Source organism: Bacidia gigantensis (assembly GCF_019456465.1).
Source record: "Bacidia gigantensis strain McMullin 20006 chromosome Unknown contig_246, whole genome shotgun sequence".
NCBI classification, from domain to species: Eukaryota; Fungi; Ascomycota; class Lecanoromycetes; order Lecanorales; family Ramalinaceae; genus Bacidia; species Bacidia gigantensis.
In genome coordinates, this window is record NW_025408602.1 from 1,297,915 (window position 1) to 1,318,559 (window position 20,645).

General features: G+C 49.0%; 6 protein-coding genes and 1 non-coding gene across 7 annotated transcripts; 5 read left to right on the forward strand and 2 right to left on the reverse strand.

The window, feature by feature from the left end:
* Window positions 1-40: 40 nt before the first annotated feature.
* KY384_006030 (uncharacterized protein) lies at window positions 41-1,819 on the forward strand (the record flags this gene model as incomplete). The annotated part of the gene is made up of 8 exons (XM_044814527.1): window positions 41-53; window positions 101-193; window positions 246-390; window positions 448-635; window positions 683-907; window positions 1,002-1,125; window positions 1,590-1,729; window positions 1,797-1,819. The coding sequence occupies 8 exons, from the start codon at window positions 41-43 to the stop codon at window positions 1,817-1,819; spliced, it is 951 nt and encodes a 316-aa protein (XP_044668677.1).
* Window positions 1,820-2,662: 843 nt separating this feature from the next.
* Window positions 2,663-3,148, forward strand: KY384_006031 (uncharacterized protein; the record flags this gene model as incomplete). Its single annotated transcript, XM_044814528.1, has 1 exon — window positions 2,663-3,148. One exon carries the CDS (start codon window positions 2,663-2,665, stop codon window positions 3,146-3,148), a length of 486 nt encoding a protein of 161 aa, XP_044668678.1.
* A 1,094-nt stretch (window positions 3,149-4,242) lies between these two features.
* Window positions 4,243-4,779, reverse strand: KY384_006032 (uncharacterized protein; the record flags this gene model as incomplete). The annotated part of the gene is made up of 1 exon (XM_044814529.1): window positions 4,243-4,779. The coding sequence occupies one exon, from the start codon at window positions 4,777-4,779 to the stop codon at window positions 4,243-4,245; it is 537 nt and encodes a 178-aa protein (XP_044668679.1).
* A 297-nt stretch (window positions 4,780-5,076) lies between these two features.
* KY384_006033 (uncharacterized protein) lies at window positions 5,077-6,564 on the forward strand (the record flags this gene model as incomplete). The annotated part of the gene is made up of 1 exon (XM_044814530.1): window positions 5,077-6,564. The coding sequence occupies one exon, from the start codon at window positions 5,077-5,079 to the stop codon at window positions 6,562-6,564; it is 1,488 nt and encodes a 495-aa protein (XP_044668680.1).
* A 2,723-nt stretch (window positions 6,565-9,287) lies between these two features.
* Window positions 9,288-9,417, forward strand: KY384_006034. Its single transcript has one exon. It is a non-coding gene; the product is annotated as a tRNA-Leu (tRNA).
* Window positions 9,418-10,846: 1,429 nt separating this feature from the next.
* On the reverse strand, window positions 10,847-11,740 carry KY384_006035 (uncharacterized protein; the record flags this gene model as incomplete). Its single annotated transcript, XM_044814531.1, has 1 exon — window positions 10,847-11,740. The coding sequence occupies one exon, from the start codon at window positions 11,738-11,740 to the stop codon at window positions 10,847-10,849; it is 894 nt and encodes a 297-aa protein (XP_044668681.1).
* Window positions 11,741-11,773: 33 nt separating this feature from the next.
* Window positions 11,774-14,764, forward strand: KY384_006036 (uncharacterized protein; the record flags this gene model as incomplete). Its single annotated transcript, XM_044814532.1, has 3 exons — window positions 11,774-11,934; window positions 12,315-13,328; window positions 13,384-14,764. 3 exons carry the CDS (start codon window positions 11,774-11,776, stop codon window positions 14,762-14,764), a joined length of 2,556 nt encoding a protein of 851 aa, XP_044668682.1.
* Window positions 14,765-20,645: the final 5,881 nt, after the last annotated feature.

Genomic DNA, 20,645 nt, shown 5'->3' on the forward strand with positions numbered 1-20,645 from the left:
TTGGCAGATCCTGCTTGCCTGACCGCTCAGACAAGCGACTATGGCTGAGAAAAGTCAGTGTATCCATCACCTTTGCGCAACCAAGAGCTGATGTGACCAGAGGCTCTCTGCTGCATATCTGTCGACATCGATGCCGTTGCTGGCTGGCTCGGTTCCTATGGAGGGCAAGACTCAACCAGCGATATCTCGCGAGGTGTGCGGGCCTTCAATACGCCTCTTACAAGATGCAAATTGACTTGCGAAAGGCATTTTCGCTGGGACTGTCGGAGTCAGAAGATTGTTGAAGCTGTTTGAAAAGTACAATATGAGGACCACGTTTTTCATTCCTGGGCATTCACTCGAGACCTTTCCTGAAGAGTGTGCTATGGTTCGGGATGCTGGACATGAGATGTATGTCCGCCTGCCAAGAGAGGCATCTCATCTGGCAAGAAACTCATGCATTGGCAGAGGTCTGCATGGCTATTCGCATGAGAACCCAGTCGCTATGACGCTGGAACAACAGCATGCCATCCTCGACAAAACTTATAGACAGTTGACCGACTTCTGCGGGAAGCCACCAAGGGGAAGTGTAGCGCCCTGGTGGGAGACCAGCAAAGAGGGCGCCGAGCTCATGCTGAAATATGGTGTTGAATATGGTATGGGGATCGTCATGCACAGCCAAAACAGCCGATAATTCTTGAAGACCATAGCTTCTCGCATCATGATTGTCTCCCCTACTATCTACGAACGGGCGACACGTGGACACCGATCGACTACAAGAAAGAGCCCTCACATTGGATGAAGCCTCTAGTCGCAGGTCCAATGACTGGTCTGGTCGAAATTCCGTCCAATTGGTACCTTGATGACTTGCCGCCCATGATGTTCATCAAAAAGGCGCCTAATTCCCACGGCTGGGTAAACCCTAGAGGTGAGTCGGTTAAAGAAATGGTGGACTATGCCCCCATTTGATGAAGATTGTCTTCCTTCTTGCGACTGATCTATCATCATTGTTTTCCTACTAGATGTCGAAGATCTATGGAGAGATCACTTTGACTACTTCTACAGAGAGTATGATGAGTTTTGCTTTCCTGTGACCATTCATCCGGACGTCAGTGGGCACCCTCATGTGATTTTGATGCTGGAACGGTTGGTCTACCTTTGAGCAATCTTCTTAAATCGTACCAATCAACAGGGGTTCTTAGGGCAGAGATGGCTCTATGATGTCACTATGATACCGCACCGTGACTACGATACGCTGAAAAAAGGCCCTGACACTCAGTTCCATACTTTCGTCGGGAGTTGGTGCTTCTCCCTGAATGGATCAAGAAGACTATGATCAGTAGCTTTCGGTAAGGCTCTGGGCGCCTGCTGTAATGTAGCTCGCAAGTTGCACTATGCAGCGCGCTCCAGATCTCGCGTTTCCCTGTCTTCCAGACCTTTTACGTCGAACTACTAGTTCCCAACGAGCTCATGAGGTTCCGGGTCATGGCCTTTTTTCAGCGTATAGCGGTCATGATGTGGTATCATATTCACGGCGTTCTACTTTGGAGAACTCCTATTAGCTGGTATCAGCTGTCGATTCGTCTGAACGCGGCTGACATATCTGACAGTCTGATCGAGTACATCAGCAGCAAAGCAGGTGTCCAATGGGTCACCATGGCAGACATCTGTGATGATTTCAAAAGCAACAACAAACCACCCAAAGGCGCGTTGCTCCCCGCTGAGCATGGTGCCATTACGAGAAATCCTGGTAAGTCTTGAAGCGGTCTCACTAGTCATTCCATAGATTTATGGCACTACTGACACTTCGAACCCAGACCTCGAGCTGCAGCAGGCTTAGTCTTTTAGAGGGTTTTTTTTGAAAACTTGAGTAGGGCTATCGTCTCATTCGCATTAGCAGGTGCAGGTACAACATGCATCCTATTGATTCCTTCCCCCGCTTGCTGAGAATCTTGAACCTTATCAATTTCCTCTTTCGGACAACTGCCTTTCAGAAATATGTTTTCAAATCTCCAATGCTATTATGCGCTTCTCTCCGTCCTTGGATTGGTGTGTAACTTCCTGTAACGGGGCGCCACCGAATTTCACCCCTTTGAAGGCTTGGTGGCTACAATGCATGGGCATCCTTGAAGCGAACGTCGAGCGTAGGGCTCGCGACCGTAAGTAGAGGAGGATGACATTCCTTAGGTAATCTCACGATTGTGAAGCCATCGTGATGAATTATCTTGTGGAGCGAACATCTGGTTCCTCCTTGACTTCGAGGGTAGCTCTTGTGAAAGTTTCGGTCAACAATGTGATACTTTCAAGGATGCCGTGATATATGAGTTCATTCATCCTCTTCAACAAGGAAGAAAAAGTGGGACTCCCGTTGTCAAACAAGGTCTTGTAGGCTTTTGGCTATTTTGCTTCTAGTCACGAGGCAAGGAGCCACACAAAGTTAACATCGTGAGTTTTCAAAGCGGTGCACTTAATTAACTTTGTTTTTTGCACTGTTCTTTCCTCCTTCTTCTCTTTCTCTACACAATCAAGAAGATGATTCCATCCGTACGATGTTGACTGCTCGTGACCTTGCATGCTCACAAAGCATCCAGACCTCGTCTTCTAAACCCTGCCTGATTGCTATACTCTCCCGCAGCCCCCAGCGACACCGCCATATCTTTTTGCAGGAAGACCCAAATACACAATGCCATTTCCCAAGACTACCAAGGAGGCGACGGATGCCGCTGCAGCACTCATGAATGACCCATCGTACATCCATGTATGCCGGCTTGAGCATGACCACTGGCTAATGACACATACGCGATATGCAAGTTTCGAACGGAGGGCGCCGCCTGCAGAAACACTGCAAGTACCGAATGCTCCGAGACCGAGACTGGTGTCAGAGACGGGCTCTGGATTAGGCTCAAATACGTCGTTAAACACCCTTTCATCAGAATCAAGCTACTGTCCCGGCCTTGATTCTTCCCTTGACAATCCTGCCGTTGGCTCCTCACCCCCATTACCAATCACGAATTACGCTTCAAAGCTCAAAGACCGTTTCCCGGAATTCGCAGATCTTGAGAAGGTAGACCCGAAACGTGCAGCAGTACTGAAGGCACAGGCTGCCTGCACCAAGGTCTCACAAGTCAGCGAAGACTGGAGACCCGCTGCAACTGGCACCAAAGACTAAACAAGGCATAAATGCCCCAGCCGAGGCCCAGAGAAGTCAGCAAACATACAACGATTTATTAAATACGGCTTCTCTTCCTACTACTGCCTCTAGAGAAGGTATAAATACTCCCGCAGAAGCTAACACAAGCTAGGAAACATAAGCAGACTTTTTCAAAGCGGCTTCTTGTCTTACCGCTAGTTCTAAAGAAGATGTATACAATTCTCGCGGCGAAAAGGAGAGTTAAAAAACCTCTGACAATAAACTGCCATTGACAGCGGCAGCCACTACACCTGGCTTTGCAGACTTAACCGCCTCTCGCTACACTCTAACCCGGCATTCCCATCAGAATCAGCTACAGCGACTAGTCAATCTTGGCGCGATAAAGCCTCGCCATCAAACGTTTCCACTGCGCAAATAAGCGAGAGCAACAAGGAAAGCCTTACCGCCACTAGGGATAGGTGGCAAGAGTAGAAGGCAGAGAGGGGATGGCAGTCGTTGGCGTGGAAAGGACTTGAAAGTAGGGCACCTCGCGGTTTCCAGATCTCCTTAGAAACTCGAAAATCTTTAGTGCAATATAAAATTGGATTGACAAGTTTGTTTAGGAATCATTTGGCAGCAAAGCTGTTCAGAATAAATGTCTGAAGATTTTTGTCACCAAACATTTTCTGTTTAGATTGCTGTTTGTAAAACTATTCGCATAGCCTTTGGTGCCCAGAATTAGAGGTGTTCGGGGAATTCTAGAAACTACGAGGGCAGGCAATTGTGGGGAAAGCTTGGGAGTGGTAAGAGAGTGGGAGATCAAGCCGATGAGGAGTTGGTCATTGTGAGGTAATTGGCTGGAAGCTTATTGGGGTCTTCGCGGATTGGAAGGTGGATTGTCTTGTCTTGGATTGTTTTTATGAACGATGATGTTTAAAAATGGAGCAAGGTGTTTGGGATGAAGTCATTTGGAAAATGAGCAATGATGGGGACAAGTTGACGATATACTAAACACTAAGTATCATTCAAGCAGCCAGAGAACATTTTGGGCATAAATTCCATGTTGTCGAGCAAAGAAGCGACGTTCTCCCGTCACTATTCATCATTCGACTGGCAACTATTCTTACATCACTCTATAGCACTTGTCTAAGTTTGCCTTCATCTGCAGCTAAAAATGGTGCAATCTCTGACAATACCTCAATAGTAGTTTCGATGTTTATGGCCTTCTCATTAATGCCCTCCTTCTTCTGCTTCACACTGCGTTTCCGGACGTTCTCGAACAAAGCTTTTTCAATCATCTCATTGTCAGTATTCAGTCGCCCTTTGCAGTGATGTGAGCACTTGACCTGGTTCTCGCGCTCCCAGCTCGAACAAGATGGGCATTGCTTGAAGAAGTGAGTGTGATCTTCCGACCCCATTGGGATCGTACTGGCTCCATTGTAGCGAATGGTGTTGTCCCTGAGAGGATCATTTTGGAGACGTTGGAACGTTTTGGAGGTACTCTGACGGCTGCTGAAGAAAATCCCCATGATCGGAAATTTGCAATGTAGGAGCTTCTTGAAGTCTACAACGGTACCTGAAGACGATGCTTTTCCAGACCAGAATTGCTGTAGATTTGGGATGAGTTTGCCAGTATTTGCCAGAAACAATGTTAGGCCGGCAATGTACATAATGCACGTCCTAATATATGGCATTGGGTAGCTAGCATGCATCGAACAATGAAGTGACAGAAAGAGCGTTGAGGAACAAAGCCAGCACTAATGTCCACAGGGAATTGCAAGGCTATTCAGCTTTGTTCCAAATCAAAGTATATTAAAGAGTGGCATTTGGTGTCCAACAAAGAGTATTGTGCTCGCATTTTTTGGATAATATTCTCTGATCGCACCATCTGTAGAATTTCTGTGAGGTACTAGAATACTTTCAACTCAACTGACAAGCCTGTATCTCGGATTAATCGAAAGAAAGCCATGGTTTCTCAGACAGATCTTGAGCACGTCGGCAAGAAGCTAGAACGAACATGCTCGATGAAAGGCTCAGGATCAGGGGGCTTCTTAACACAGAAGTTGAATGCGGCTCGATCTCAGCGTCGAGCACGCGCCACCTCCAAGTCGACGAACAGTAACACAAAGGCCATCTACGACAAGTTAGAGCCGCAAGAACCACTCTCACAAAATATCTGCTCAGACACAAAACGCCATAAAATATCTCCTGATAGCGACATCCCTTGCGATGATCCCAGTTGCGTTATCACAATTCCACACAACATTGGCAGATATTATGCTGGCGGTAAAAAAGCTGAAAACAGTGATGATGAACTATACACAGCACTTTGCCCGCCATACTCGGAGCCAGTCAGTCATCGTTTTAATTACACTGTTCCTCCCCCAATAGTGGTGGAAGCTTATGTGCGGGTGCAGCAAGGCTGTTCAAACATTGATGACGAAGACCTTGTACGGAATTATACGCGAATGCATATTTACTCACCGATACACTCTGCACATCCAACGCCACCACCAATGCTAGTCTCTGAACCGGTCAGGACATACTGTCGAGTCATTGATCCAGATAAACATGATGAAATTCGCCAGAATCAACTCCAAAAAAAACTCAAAGAGATGGCAAGGAAAGAGCTTAAAAGTCTGCCAGATGCCGGTGGAGTTTTGGATAAGCCAGGTCATCGATGCGAGTATGAAAGACGTACGAATACTTCTTCGGAGCTTGTACATCCCCTGTTGAGATCCAAGAGGCCACCAAAACGCAGGCCGATGGGGCGTAGGCGCCGAAACTCGGATCTTCGGAAGGCAAGGGCTGACGAGAAAGTTGAGGAGGAAGAGCAGGTAATCACAGGTGAGACACTCCAGGACGTTCGTCTCAGCATTCAGGAAAGGACGATTGACCAGATAGCCGAACAGGCAATATCAGAATCAGGCGCAATCAGGTCCGCAACACCTGAATCCACAACTTCATTCTTTCGTTGGTCTGGAGCAAGCAGTCGCATACTGTCAAATTATCGTCACTCAGGCAGATCCTCAGCGACTACTATTGAACGACCTTTGGCGTTTGTGCCAGATGTTTTAAATACGGACAGGCAGCTGGAGTTGCATGCAGTGCTCATTCGGAAATTAAGAGAGGAATTGGAGAGCGGGACATTCCAAGGCATCAACCTTCGAGATAAAGATGGACAAGACCAAGCTGACGTCAAAGTCAAGCATGCACATTTCACCGGTTTGCTATTGCTGGTCCGCAGGGCATTCCGCGAGCTTCTTGGTGATCTGAAGGATCCATACCTTCCCATTGGAATGGAGGTTACGAAGGACGAACTCGGGGAATTGTGCGAAGGATACCTCATCAAGTTTGAGATATTGCAGGAGCGATATAGTCATATGCCTATCAAGGATGTCATTAGTAGCCTTGACAAGCTAGGACTTCGGGCTCGTTTAAGCAATCTGTGCTAGAGGGCTGGACATTGCACAGGCTTGAGGGGTGCGATGCGCTCAGGATAGTGTCAGTCACTCTTAGAGAAAACCAAGTGTGAAGCCTGAATTGGATTGTCAGTAAATATGTACGTCAGATAAGGTTTTGTATAGCTTCAAAAAGTCCTACGAAGATGTTATGTCCGAAAGTTATCTCCGGGCATAGAAGATAAAGTCTCGGGAATAGCAGTCGAGCAAGTCGAAACGAAGCTCAGTTGGGGTGCAAGTAGTCCATTTAAACTGAAGTCGGCGACTGTTGAAGTTTCTTATATGGCGGCGGTCGACTGAACGACTGTCTAGGCTGGATGAGAAGGTCAAAAGCATATTGTTGTGTAGGCTGTCCAGGATGAACATGAGAAGTCTGAACGGAATATCCGCAAGCTTACCGCCCAGTCACAGCTAGATCCAGCTGACTGAAGGCTCAGGATGGGCGGTCTGTCTTTGATACTGGCGATGATAGAGGCGTACGCGGATCCTCGTAGAGCGGGCATGATAGATACAATAAGCGGTAGAATAGATTCCTGCAAAGGTCTTGTGACTAGCAGTCAAGATAAGCATGTGTCTTAGAGGAGGTTCTTATCAGGCAAGGTTGTCATAGTCTCCCGCAAAAGCATCAATTATCATCCTATTATTATTCTACTATCATCTGACAGCCCATGTCGTCCCTGCGGCGAGCTCCTTAAATGACCCCCACCAATCAGAAAGCTTCCGCCTCCAAATACGTCAACTTTCCGTTGTTACCTCAATGATACCATAGCCACCAATTCGCAGCCCTCCAAGACCGTGGATTAGCACGACCCTTTCCCGTGGTGCACTGACCCATCCGAGACTCTCACCGCTCCGTCCAAACAAAGAGGAGCCGTCCGCCTAGCCACTGGGGGCGAACTTGCAGCGGCACAAAAAACGAGACTCGACCGGGCTTTATCTTCACCAATCCAGCTCCATATCACGAATACCCCGCTCCATGTGAAGTCATCATCAACGTCGTTCTCAAGAGCTGCAGGAAGCACATGAACACCTGTAAACGTATCGAAGGCGCTCTGCTTACGGCGATTCATTACTCCCAATCTTGCAGCCTGCGGGCGGCCTACGGGGCAATCGCCATCTATAACCACTACACACACACACATATTTCATCATGGAGTTAACTCATCATATGGTTTATGCAGGCGGCCTCTTCGCCTTCTTAATTGGTAGGACTTGAGCCAAATTATCCTCACAACAAAGGCCAACAACGGCGGCTAACCTTCTGGTCTCAGCATCTGGTCTCACACTTACAAGCATAATAATACCACGGTGGATATCTTGGGATAGCGAGCTGGTATTGCCGTCCTCCCCAGTTGGATCACCCCTCCTCGTGGCCTCAGACCTGAAGCTGACGCGCCCTTCACATAGCCCTCCGGCGAACAAATCCACTACACCTACGGCCTTCACAAACGCTGCAACTCTCTCACGCAAAATTGCGTCTCTTTCCCTCAGCGCGCCGACTGTCATAATGATCGATACTTCTGCAGCATGTGGCGCAGCGTCGGCTTCCTCATGTCGTTCGCTGTCGTCCTGGAGGGTATGACAATAATAGCCTACATCGTGATCATGGCTGGTGGGAAGCAGAAAAGAGAGTCTGGATGGAGGGTGCTGGCATCACTTCATGTCATGGTTGGGCTGTTGCTGGGCGCGGCTATGAGTATAATAGTGCGTCTGCCAAAGTCAATGCATTCCAGCGTTGCTAACCTCGTGACAGACATACCTGTATGACCATGACGACCGCTTCTTCCCTGGCTGGAAGCTCGATGTCTCGTGGATCTTGTGCACTGCTAGCTTTGCTGTAGCCTTGTTGCTGGCTGGCGGACTAAGTGCCTCTATGCTCCTGCTGCCCGCTGAGGGTGGATATGAGTTGATACCCAGTTACGAGGAAGAGGAATTGTGAAAAGATTCGCATATGATGATCAGATCCCAGTTATTCTGATCTCTTTCGACACATGATCCTCACAGCGGCTGGTTTGCAAAATCTGCTCCATGCTGTGCCGCCCTATTGAACATGAGCGGCGGGCTCAGTGTGACCAGCCAAGCAGTTGAAAACGGTGGAAACGACGAATATGGCATGAGATCAGAGAATGTCTAGATTGAATATTCAATGACGTGCAGCGAAGATTGACGAGTTACTGGAGGGCGCACCTCCGAAGACGGCGATCCAGGTCAAAGGACTTCCATTTTCTGCTTTAAGCGAAGGCGGAAGGTTTTTCAAATGATAATCACGTAATAGGGTAATAAGTAGAATTGTGAGGGAAACAACATGCTGGAATCTCAGAAATTACGAACTCATCTGACCTGCAATTTTTCATCGAGCTGCGCTGAAGTCATTTCCATTTTCATATTCTACAGCCTTCAGCACGGTCCTACACAAGCTTCCACAGGAATGGAGTTGAGTGGTCTTCCGAGGCGAAAGGGGGCGGGACTTGCATTTCATATGACATCATAAAGAGCGACAGTTCTACTGTAGACCTCGAGCTTCCATGATGAAGCCGGTGCTTACAGAATCATGTGTAAATAAAGCCATTAAATGCCAAGAAACGATCTGGATCGGCTCCAGCTGCTATTTTATGCCACCAATGGAAAGGTCGCACCGCTCTGCCCTTAAAGCACCAATAGCTCGTGATTGAGCAATTTATTGTATATAATACTTGATAGAAAATTGTGCTGCCGAAGCAAGTATGGCCGAGGGGTCTAAGGCGGTAGATTTAAGCTCTACTATCGAAAGATGGTAATTATTTATCTCCACTTGGACGTGTGACATACTAATGAGGGCTAGCGAGAGTTCGAATCTCTCTGCTTGCAAAATCCATCAATTTTTGCATTTCGGATTCACGTCACGAAAGCTCAAAGCTAATAGTTTGTATAGCTCTGCCTGTAATGTTGTCTATGATTTCTGCCTATGGCCAGCGGGGCTCGCGGTGACAACAACTCCCCGGACACCTTAAAAATCGTAAAAGCTTTTGCAGACTATAACTTTTTATTGATTAATTTCTATACAAAAAGCTAAGTGACAAAATTTCTAAGAACAAAAAAACAAAGATATTTGTCACCAAGCATTTTGTAATTGAAAAGCTATTTGTAGATTTATATATGTTTTCTTCTATGCCCTATATTTAAGGTGTCCGGGGACTTGTTGTCACCGCGAGCGGGGGCAGAAAGCGGCGAGTCTTGCCATAAACCGTTCACTTCGATTTTGCAGGGGGATAGACCCATTGAAGCTGGTGATATGGTTCAATGTTGAATTTATAGAGTTTCTTTAGCACGTATTGCCCCCTTTGGTTTTCTTGCTTCAAAATGCGGCTCATTTTAGCATTGTTCAATATGAAAACATAGCAGTGTGTACAGTGCAAACGAACGAAAAGTTCCGAAATTGAAATCTTACAGGTGAATTTTTCGAAAGATCGCAGACAATTCGATGCAATGCGAATGCTCTGCTTTGCAAAGAATAGACCAAGCAATAACCAGCTGCAAGCAAGTGCAAATGAGAAACAGTTTAGAGCGCGCGTGGGGCTTTAAGATAGGAGGATTGAATTGTTTTGCTGTACTGGTATGTCTACCGCTTGGGATGAGAAGACGTCGTTTGCCCAGCCTTTAACCTGACAACACTAGGACAACCCAACCACGTTCCTTTGCTTGTGTTCCTACAGTACTTCGCGTGTCTGCGAACATAGTGACTAGATTAGGGTGATGCGCTCAGACGTTTCCGACTTTGTGCAATGCTCCACGTGTATTGCACAGCGGCAAAGGTAGAACATGAAGCTACCCTGACAGTAGTCGCGGAGACAATGTCCAGCCAAGCAGAAGCAATAGAGAGCTTGCAGCTGGCAATGATCTCACCTTTGCAATTTGTCGTAGCCTAGATGGCATTGATCGCGTGGTCAGAGCACGACCAATGCTAAACGCGAACAAGGAACAGTGCAAAGGGCCCTGTAGGTGAACCATCCTGCAAATCAAGCCCGCATAACGAATGACGATAGAGAAAATCAGCCTCTCTGTGACGAGTCTCTCAGTGCAGCCTAAATCTCTCGTCTTTGATTCTCATGTGGCCGATTGCACATTCTTGAACCATCAACCTCTGGTCCAAGAAATATACGCCTTCAGCACGGCTTGCCCATATCAGCCGCTCGACTAATGTCAAGCGTCTCGCAGCTCAAGTATGCCTTCTTGCTGAATTACAAGCCGTCTGAGAAGCATTCTACGTTTGTGTTCAAGCACGTAGACGCCCTTTTCATCAATTGTAGAGCCTCGAGAAACCAGACTTCGGAGGCTGCAGCCAATTTCTTTGGTCATACTGATGCTGATTGTCTCCTTCAATAACGTGAAAGGTGTAAATCAGCCTGCGCTTCTGGCTCAAATTCCTCTCACTTTTGTGCAGAAGATTGCCGTGGATCAGGACGAGTGTGCCTGCTTGAACTTCTCCCAGTTCGTAGCTCTCCTCTTCCTTTGGCTTTTCAATTTGCAGATTTTGCGGCCATGAAGAGCCTGCTACTGATTCAAAGCTTGTACCGCCTTCAGGCTTGCGTACGAATCGACTTTCGACTGGTGTCCGTCTGTGCGAGCCGTTGGCAAAGCTGAGACACCCGTTTTCAGCTGTTGCATCTTCTAAAGCAATCCAGAAACCCACAGCGCTCGGAGGATCAGTATACAGGAATGTACTATCTTGATGAGGTGGCACGGCACCACCTATCTCGGGCTGTTTGCATATGACCATACTTTGGAGGACTCTCGGGTCAATAAAGCCAAATGCTTGCGCGATGTCCCTATGTAGCTGTGAAAAAGTAGCCTCGCGAAAATACGGATTCAACTCATGGATGTAATGACCGATCTTGTTAATGGCTCTTTCTTTTGGCTTTGCAAGCTCTCCTGACTTCGAGAAGGCATCCTCTTCGAAAAAGTAGCGAACTTTGTCGCCTGACTGGAGAAAGTAGTCGTCGCCGATGTGCGACGATGACTCGCCGGTAGAGAACTTTGTCATGGGATGATCTTGGATGGGAAACGAAGAGAGCATTTGGCGAGTTTCGTTGAGAAGGGAGTCAATGGTAGATGGCGAAAGAGCATTGGGAATGATGAGATATCCATTGTCATTCCATCTATTCAATTGCTCCACAGAGAGGCCCGTCATCATTTTCTGCCTCCGACCACAGGCTGGGCAACAACGATGACAGCGAGTTCTCGTGAACGCCAGTCAACGTCGATGGAAGGCCCTAAAGCGGACGGTGGAAGCTATATTCAGCTCAGGAGCCGGGTCCATCAGCAAGGAACCGTCAGCGGGCGAATGAGGAGGGCCGAGTTTGCGGCACGAAAGAGCAGGGCCACCATGTCTGTCTGACACTTATTTGCGACCACCTTCGTCGCAGCGCCTCCATTCGCCAACCACTTGTTCTTGCCTCCGCGCGATTTTCAGAATGTTCATTCTCCTTATTGTGGAATGGCTGTGGAACGTCTCTTCATATAAGAAACTGCAGACGTCGTGACGCCGATCGTCTATGCATTCATTACTGAGTCTTCGAATCTCGTATCAACAATGCGCATCCTACTTCTCCTTGGCTACTTCTCGTGTGTTTCACTAGGCTTGGGCTCAGCCTCGAGACTCCTCCAGCGCTCAGCATCCCCCTCACCCATCGCTGTTGCGCCCTCTCAAAATTGGTACAGCCTTCTCAATTGACAATCGTACAGTGCACCCTGATTGACAATGGTAGGGACGGCGACGATGGTCCATGGTCCTCATTCACTATTCAAATCGGCACTCCCATTCAGAATGTCCGGGTTTTTGTCTCCCCTGCTGGCTCAGGAGCTTGGGTGGTCAGCGATGCCGGCTGTGTAGAAGATCAGGGGTCCTGCCAGGAAGACAGGGGACGGACGTTTGACCCTCATCGGTCAACTTCCTACAGTCACCATGGCACTTCCGCGCTAGGTGTGAATAAAAATCTAGAACCGTCACTACAGGCAGAGTTTGGGAATGACACATTGGGCCTGGGCTTGCAAGGCAGTGGAGGGCCAGTCTTGATAGACCAGCCTATCTTGAGTTACACCGATGCCTCGCTACAGCTGGGCATGTTTGGTGTCAACGCTATATCCATCAATGATACCGATGGCGGTCAAGGTTTTCCCAGCTATCTGAGTTCACTGAAGCGGCAGGGCAAAATCCCAAGCCTGAGTTTTGGGTACACAGCTGGAAACCAGTATCGACTGAAGAAGGTTTATGGAAGTCTCACCCTTGGCGGCTACGATCAATCCCTTTTCGTACCGAACTCATGGAGTAGCTCATTTGTAGGCGCCGATCCAACACGTTATTTGCAAGTCAGCATACAGAAGATCATAGGCAAAGAATTGGGTGGCCAGACAGATAATTTACTACCGGCCCCTATCATGGCAAATGTTGACCCAACGGAATCTATGATGTGGCTCCCAACAGACGCATGTAAAGCATTCGAGGCTGCATTTGGACTCAAATACGATCCTGCAACTAATCTCTATCTGGTTGACGACGACTTACATCAGTCCTTGCAGGAAAAGATTTCGAGCATTACCTTTACGCTCTCGAATCAGACATCGGGCGGCGATACAATCGATATAGCTCTTCCATATATGGCTTTTGATCTTCAGATAAAGCCTCCATTTCCGGGCATCAATCAAACTTCACAGTACTTTCCTCTTCGTAGGGCTGCCAATGATTCGCAATACACTCTCGGAAGGACGTTACTACAAGAATCGTGAGTGCTCAAGCGCCTCAAATAGTGTAAATCTTTTCGCTAATTGATCTTGCAGATATCTCAAAGTTGATTGGGAACGCCGAAACTTCACTCTTTCTCAATGTAATTTCACGCAAGGCGCTGAAGCAAAGCTTATGGCTATCTCTTCTCCTGGTGCTTCTACTACTGGTATTTCGACCGGAATCAAGGTTGGAGTAGCCGTTGCCGTCGTAGCTGGCACCCTTGTTATCATTACACTAACGACGTGGCTCTATCTTCGCTGGCGAAACGCCCGCCGACGTGCAGCCGAGGAAGCTGCAAAGACCGGCGTTAATCCGAAGGAAGGTATGATACGGCAAGGTTTCGCCAAAGGCGAAATGGGCACGGGTATTGAGAACGCGCGGTTTGAAATGGAAGGCTCAGATGGTAACGCTCTAAAGCCATACGGCGGACGTACGCCTCCGTGGGTGGATGAAAAGGGGCAGTACCCAGGATTTGCTGCTAATGGAATCTCGGAGATGGACACTGAGGCTCAGAGAGCAGAGCTAGTTGGTGCAATTGGCTTCTATGGAGGACGAGGCGTGCACGAGATGTACGACCCATCTTCAGTACCACCGATTGAACTCCCAACAGGCACAGAGGAGCAGTTTTCACCACGAGTCGGCGCTAAAGACAGATCAGGCCGCTCATCAAGCAGCAAACCGTCCCCATCGAAGTCTTCCATCTTCGGTCCGTTCAGTCGCAAAAAACGTCGTGCCGAGTTGGACTCGTCCTCTTCTTCTGGACCCTCTCCCCAATCATCACCTACCCATCATTTGAGCCATACGGCTAGCGGACCAGCTTCCCCTCTGTCACCCGATTACAGCTCAAGTCGCCACTTGGTTGACTCTGATAACGAACGACCGGACAATCATCGACGTGGTTCGAATGAGACGTCTTCCGGACCTTCTGGCCCATCTTCTCCTTCGTCACCCGAGCGCGCTTTCCACAAGTCAGGCTCCAAGTACGCCTCTCGATATCTTCCGAGCCACAGACACGGCTCTCTCGATGAGGGTCCTCGGGAGCAGCGCTCTCCAGAGCGACCATTACCTTCCTTGCCAAGTAGCTCAACTAAGCCCACAGGGCCTCCACGCAGCTCGGTCCCAACTAGCCCTACAGCAGATGTGTCTCCGCCGTCTCAAAACACCGACTCTACGAATGGGAGCGAGGACGCACATGACAGTGCCGGACGGCGAAGACCAAGGGTCTCGCCACCATCTTCCGGCAACGGAAACAACAGCAGTAGCAATGAGAGAGCCAGCGATACCACATTCAGTCCCATCTCACGGCGAGGGACGTTCTCGCCACCACGACGGCAGGACACGGGTATGAGTATCTTGAGTCCGGTGAGTCCAGAGGCGGAGGAGCCACCTAGGAAAGGTGGCGGTGGATATGGCGGATTCAGATGGGGCAGGTGATGGGATGCTATGAGCTCTTCCTTCGGAATTTATGTCGTCTTTGAGCGAAGGCGTTGGTAGTGATTTGGAATTTGAGGGGTCACATTCTGAAGCACCTCTGCGGAGGACCATGCGAATAGTGAGCTGTTTATTGGCTGAAGGACAATGACCCTGCCATGCATAACGGACCGTGCATTTTGGCATGACCCTGGAGTTGAAGAGTGAGTGATGTAGGAATATGTGGGAGCGGTACATGGATGCATGTCATACATGGCCTGATTTGCACGTGAGGTATGGTGAAAAGATGTTCATGTACATATATGAATTTACACATCATGCATCTTGAAATGCGGACATACTGTTTTGTTTCTAGAGGTCTTGGTCATTTATTTCTCGGTGTTTTGAGTGCTTCTGAAAGGAGCAAGCCTGCATGAACATGCACAGAAATCGGATTTTGCAAGTACATGAAATTGTGTCAATTGCGTTCCTTCAAGCACACAAAGACTTGACGTGACCCAGATAGAACTGAATGATCATAGACCTGATAATGAAATGAAATGAAATGAAATAGAGATGCCTCCTGTTCAATGTTCAGATTGAGCAAGGACCCATGAAATGAGATCGTCGTGATGCATCCCAGTATATCATGTGACTAAGAAATGGGGCAACTTCTTTCCATGATCAGATCAGACAGCTGTCTGTAATGCGGATAAAGTTCCCACGTCGTCTCATAAACACTCTCGACTGAGGCCTGCATCTCGGTTAGTCTAAGAGTTGCTACGCCAAGTTCCAGGGGCCTGTTTTAAGCGGCTTTATAGGGAGGCAGTCCCTAAAGCAATGCCTATGAGCTTGGTCTTTAGGCCTCTTGCAGCCGCCCTTTTCCGACTCGATAGGGATAATCTCACGCCCGTTGTCTGTAAAGTAGAGGCTAATATACGCAAGTCAGAAGATCTTCTGATCACTTATTCTTGTCTTGTCTATTGTTTGGCTTTGCAGAAGCCATAGCTCGATGCACCACGTGGCAAAGGGTCTCACAAGGCTGACAATGGGTTGCACAGCGTGGTTATGAGCCTGAGTAGCACCACATTTGCTGGACCACAAGGATAGTAATGATGGCTTAGACTGTAGTCTGGTGAGTATAAGACTCATCGCTGAAGCCAGGATCTATCCCTGTTTAGCCTGCTGCACTGGTTATCTACATTCATGTTTGTTAATCGGTGTATACATCGCTGACACTTGATGCATCCGAATCTTCAGAGTAGCACGCCTTCGGCCCGGTGGGACTGCATGATCCTCCTCGGCCAAACTGGTACAATGGCAAGTTCATAATCTCACATGCAGGATGATCGCACGTTGGCTTCACAAGGCTGGAGTCACAACAAGAGGAGGAAGCCATGAGTGCATGCCTCTAGCGCCGTTGGAGCTGTGGGCATTAGGCACAGCCTTTTAAGTTAAGAGCGTTTCCGTGACTGCGCGGGAAACAACTGTGAGTCCACGTAATCGGCCATGCACAGTCATGTACACGCATAGAAGCATACGCTGAATGCACTGGGCCTCAGTGGCACGGAGAATCATTCGATATGAGATATTGTTGTGAGGATGACTGTTCGGTTTGTGCGAGGTGCTAAGCACGCCTAGTAGGGCGAGGTCAGCCTCAACAGGGATCCTCGAGATAATCTTGACCTAAAAGGCCCGTACCTAAGGCAATGAGTATAGACTTTAGACCAGAGTATCCTCAAGTGTGCCTACCCCGGTCATTCACGATGCATCAATTTCCATGGCTTTGTGATGAGTCCTGGCCGGTGGTAATGTCATTAGTCTCGTTATCTCGTCCTGTGAGCCCACCCGTGACAGGGACCGATTGTTCCTCGAAGCGCCAGACCCACAAGGCATGCTCGAAAGCTAAGCTCTCGGAGAATAAAACAAGAGAGGCAGATAGTGTTGGTAGGTCGACTGGTGAAACGGGTCGCATGTCGGAAGAGATGCAAGCTCCGTGGGGTATGGATTCCGCGGTTGTTGGTGTGCCTGGGAGGAAGGAACATAAGCAAGAATGACAACATCGCTCGTGTTCGGTATCTCAGCTGATTAGTCTAGGGCTCATGGGTTTCATTCCGTGGTGCTGATTAGAGCATCTTAATGCAGGTACGCGGATGACAGCGTTGCATGCTCCTCTTGGCCGGATGCTGGGTGCCATCAGCACCTAAACGTCGACGCACGGTCACCACGCAAAGTTTTTAGTCAAAGTGTTGTGCAACCTCGCTCCGATCAGTTGATTATGATTGCATCACACTCGTGACCTTCCTGTGACCAATGCAGATCCCACGGTGACTTGAGGGCCATCTCAGCTGATGTCCAGACGCTCCTGCGACTTGAGGGTTGTATCAAGGCATAGAATCGAAGATCAAATCCCTGGTCTGTATCTGAAACGCGGCTGGAACGGCCACCATACTGGTGCTAGAGGCGACCCTTCTATGCTACAAGCTCCTCTGGTCTGGACGAATCCACGAAGGCGTATGGTCATTACTATTATTGGGAGAAGTTGTGCGATCTCAATCACTCGCTTAAGATGCGGCACAGACGATGGCCGCTGCCAGGATTCATGGCCTTTGGAGGCGTTGAGATGATACGTCCGCAGAAAGCATCAGGAGAGATCAGGTTACGAGTCGGAGTTCATGGGAAACTCAACTGTTCAACCAACATCTTGTGTATGCACACTGAGACCAATGATCATGCGAAACGGATCGCTGTAGCGCCCAGTTAGTTGCCTCCCTCTGTCGCCGCCCTTCCTTGTCCAGGACATGTGAAGCAGCGGCGTAGTACTAGATACTCCCACTTCTGTTCTTGGCCGTTCACGCGCGCAACGGGTTAGTGTCGAGATCTGAACGAGTCGATGGCGAGCAATCTTTCGGCTGCATACTATGGCTGCGTCACGCATGCACTCTGCCGGCCTGCTCACGTGCTCTTGGGTCTGGCATACGCATCGCAGGCGGGCACAGCCACTCATCGAATGGATGATGGCATCAAGCATACGTAGCATGCTACGGTGTGCAGAGCCCGTTCTGCACCATTTCGAACCGTGGTTGGACAGTGATTAATAAACAGTATCGTGGGCGGTGACCGTCACGTAGAAAAGGCATGATGAGCAACCCGCCAGTAGCTGCGGCCGGAACGGGCTCAGGGGTCGCAGAAAAGGGCTAGTCTATAATGAATTGCACCGAGCAGGTAGAACTTATTGCTCGCACACACCTTCTCAATCGATCGAAACGGTGGAGAAGACGATGGCTTTTTGGGAATGTTGACGATAGGGTAGGGACCACGACCTTGGTGCGAATTGTTGTACGGTGCCGAGAGAGATGGCTCGCAAGCCGCAGCCGAATAATAATGTACAAGATACTACTTACGCATCTCTGAGCGTAAGCAAACACACACCGAGCTATCGTGTTGCTGAAAATAGGCCGGGCAGGGCGGTAGGCGAGAGCGCTAGCAGGGCAACGACGGACTAATGCAGCTCATGCAACTCAAAGAGGTTAAGTGGTCAATTGCCTCCTGGAGTGGTCGTTGAGTGTGAAATCTGTGTCTCACAAGTCACACTCGATCCGTATCACGGCCGAAATCCTATCCATCCTTCCCCGACAGTCAGAAAGATGTAAGAAGTCTGTCACAGACTCTGACCAGGCCCATGGAACGTGCAAGTAAGCCCTCATCCTCTTTCTTCACAGGTCAAACACGTATGATCTTCTGCAAAGTAGCCCCGAGCCAGGAGCGGGCGTGGGTGAGGTTCATGTCGAGCCTCTCAGCACTACCTGGTCGGCACAGAACGAGGGCGCTTTGCCTGGATGAGGAAAGGGTGGGCAGTTTCATGCTGCAACCAGAAGCTGTTGTACCTGCAGCAGGCTTGGCAGGTCGGTGATTCAGCGAAGAGTGTCCCAGCACTCCAGCACTACTCCAGAAGTCAAGGGAGGGGAGAAAGAAGGGGGTAGCCGGGGAAGCGTGGGTAAAAAGCGTGAAAATCAACGCGAACTAACGACTAACCAAGGGACTAAAGCAACAAGTGCACCAAAACTTTCCGCGCCATGTCACTGCGCTACTATTCAAGTCTATACCCTTTATGCGGCTTAGAACTAAGTCAACTAGTCAACTAGCTCCAAGGGAAATTAAGGAGCACGAGCCATATGACATGGGCGCTTTCTTCGACTCCCTTAGTCGTACCTGGTCCTCTCGTCGCAAGGCTATCATGTTCCTTCTTCGATAAACATCTCGTCAACCATCCCGGGGGTTGGGGCATGATGATGTTAGACGCACCGCCAGCTTCCTTATGATTCGTACGCGCCGCACATAATTCTACTCGATTTTTTCACTCGTTTTTGGATTCATCTCGTCTGCATATACTCCATAATATCTAATCATAATCTTATAACGAGATTGCAACCTCTAAAATAGGTCAGAGTCTGCAAGCTTGTGACTACCTTCGATGCTCAAACAGGCATCGTCAGATCTCCGGCAGTATCCTTACTCCCTTGCCCTAGCCTCAAGCCTCCTCAGATCCCCGACGGATGACACTCGTGGATTGAGGCTTTCCACTCACGATACTGTGTCGGTCTCACCCTGACTTCCCAGGACCCCAACACACCGAGCACCAAAGATATATCCTCTCCAGGCCCACGGACTTCAAGATATATCTCTGCTCCTGCCCCGACCCCGACCATTCGTTGACCCAGAGACAACCACGTTACATGAAAGCATTAATTCGTCACGACTTCATCGAGATCACGACAGTACCACCAGCCCCAACGTTCCCTGTGGAGCTCTTCTACCATTCGCTATAGACGGACGTCCACCGTAATATATACCACATTCATTTCAAAAGCAGCGGCATGGGGGATTTTACGTCGCCACCCATAAAGCGCGAATCAAACCTCTCATTCACGTTCCCACCCCAACCCTTCCAACCAACCCCTCCACCGATGTCGAATGGCATCTCACCCCCACCACCGAGAATTAAACAACGAAGCTCCCACTCACCCTCAAACAATGGCACCCCGCGAACACAAGCCCCACCCGAGAGGTCTAGGAGGCAACGCACAACAGCGCCTAGGACTACGCTTGGTAGAGGGGCTGTACCTACGATGCCTCAACATTTGGTTGGTGAGGATATCACCTACACCCCAACGACTCATCGCATAAGCAAAGCGAAGAAAGGCAAGAAGGTTCACAATTGTCAATTTCCCGGTTGTCCAAAGGTTGGTTCTATCGTCGCGGAAAGGGCTACTCCATGGCTGACTCAGGTGCAATAGGTCTTCACGAGAGCAGAGCACCGCAAGTGTTGAATTTGAAATATTGACCAAAGCTTAACTAAGACTTTTCATAGGGAGACGGCATGAAGCGAATCACAACGCACATCCAGCATTTTCATGTCAGATTGAGGGTTGCAAAAAGCCGTTCCAGAGGGCCGATTTACTTGCGAGACATATGGAGAGACAGTAAGGGAAAGCATATCTGAGACAGTTTCTGAGTTGACCTGTGTAGACACAATATGACAATGGACACCGTTTCAACTCGAAGCGCGCGGTCGCGGGGTTCGATGAGCGAGGTATCAGCAAGTCCAGTAATGAGCAGTGTTGGCGTACCACGAATGCCCTCACAATACCCGCCTTCAGCTCTTGCCCAATCACAAATGTCGACATCTATGGGTCCGATAGTGGAAAAGTCGTTTCGTAGCACCGACTACAGAACGCATTCTGTGCCACCGAGTCTGCATGATCGGCTTTCTTCACAACCAATAGGTACGGCTCCTCGTGGACTTGCCCCGGAAATACTCTATGGTTTTTCTCCTTCAGGAGACTCTCTCTATTCATCCTCTGATTCTTGCTATTCACCCCTCTCAGAATACGTACAAGCCCCA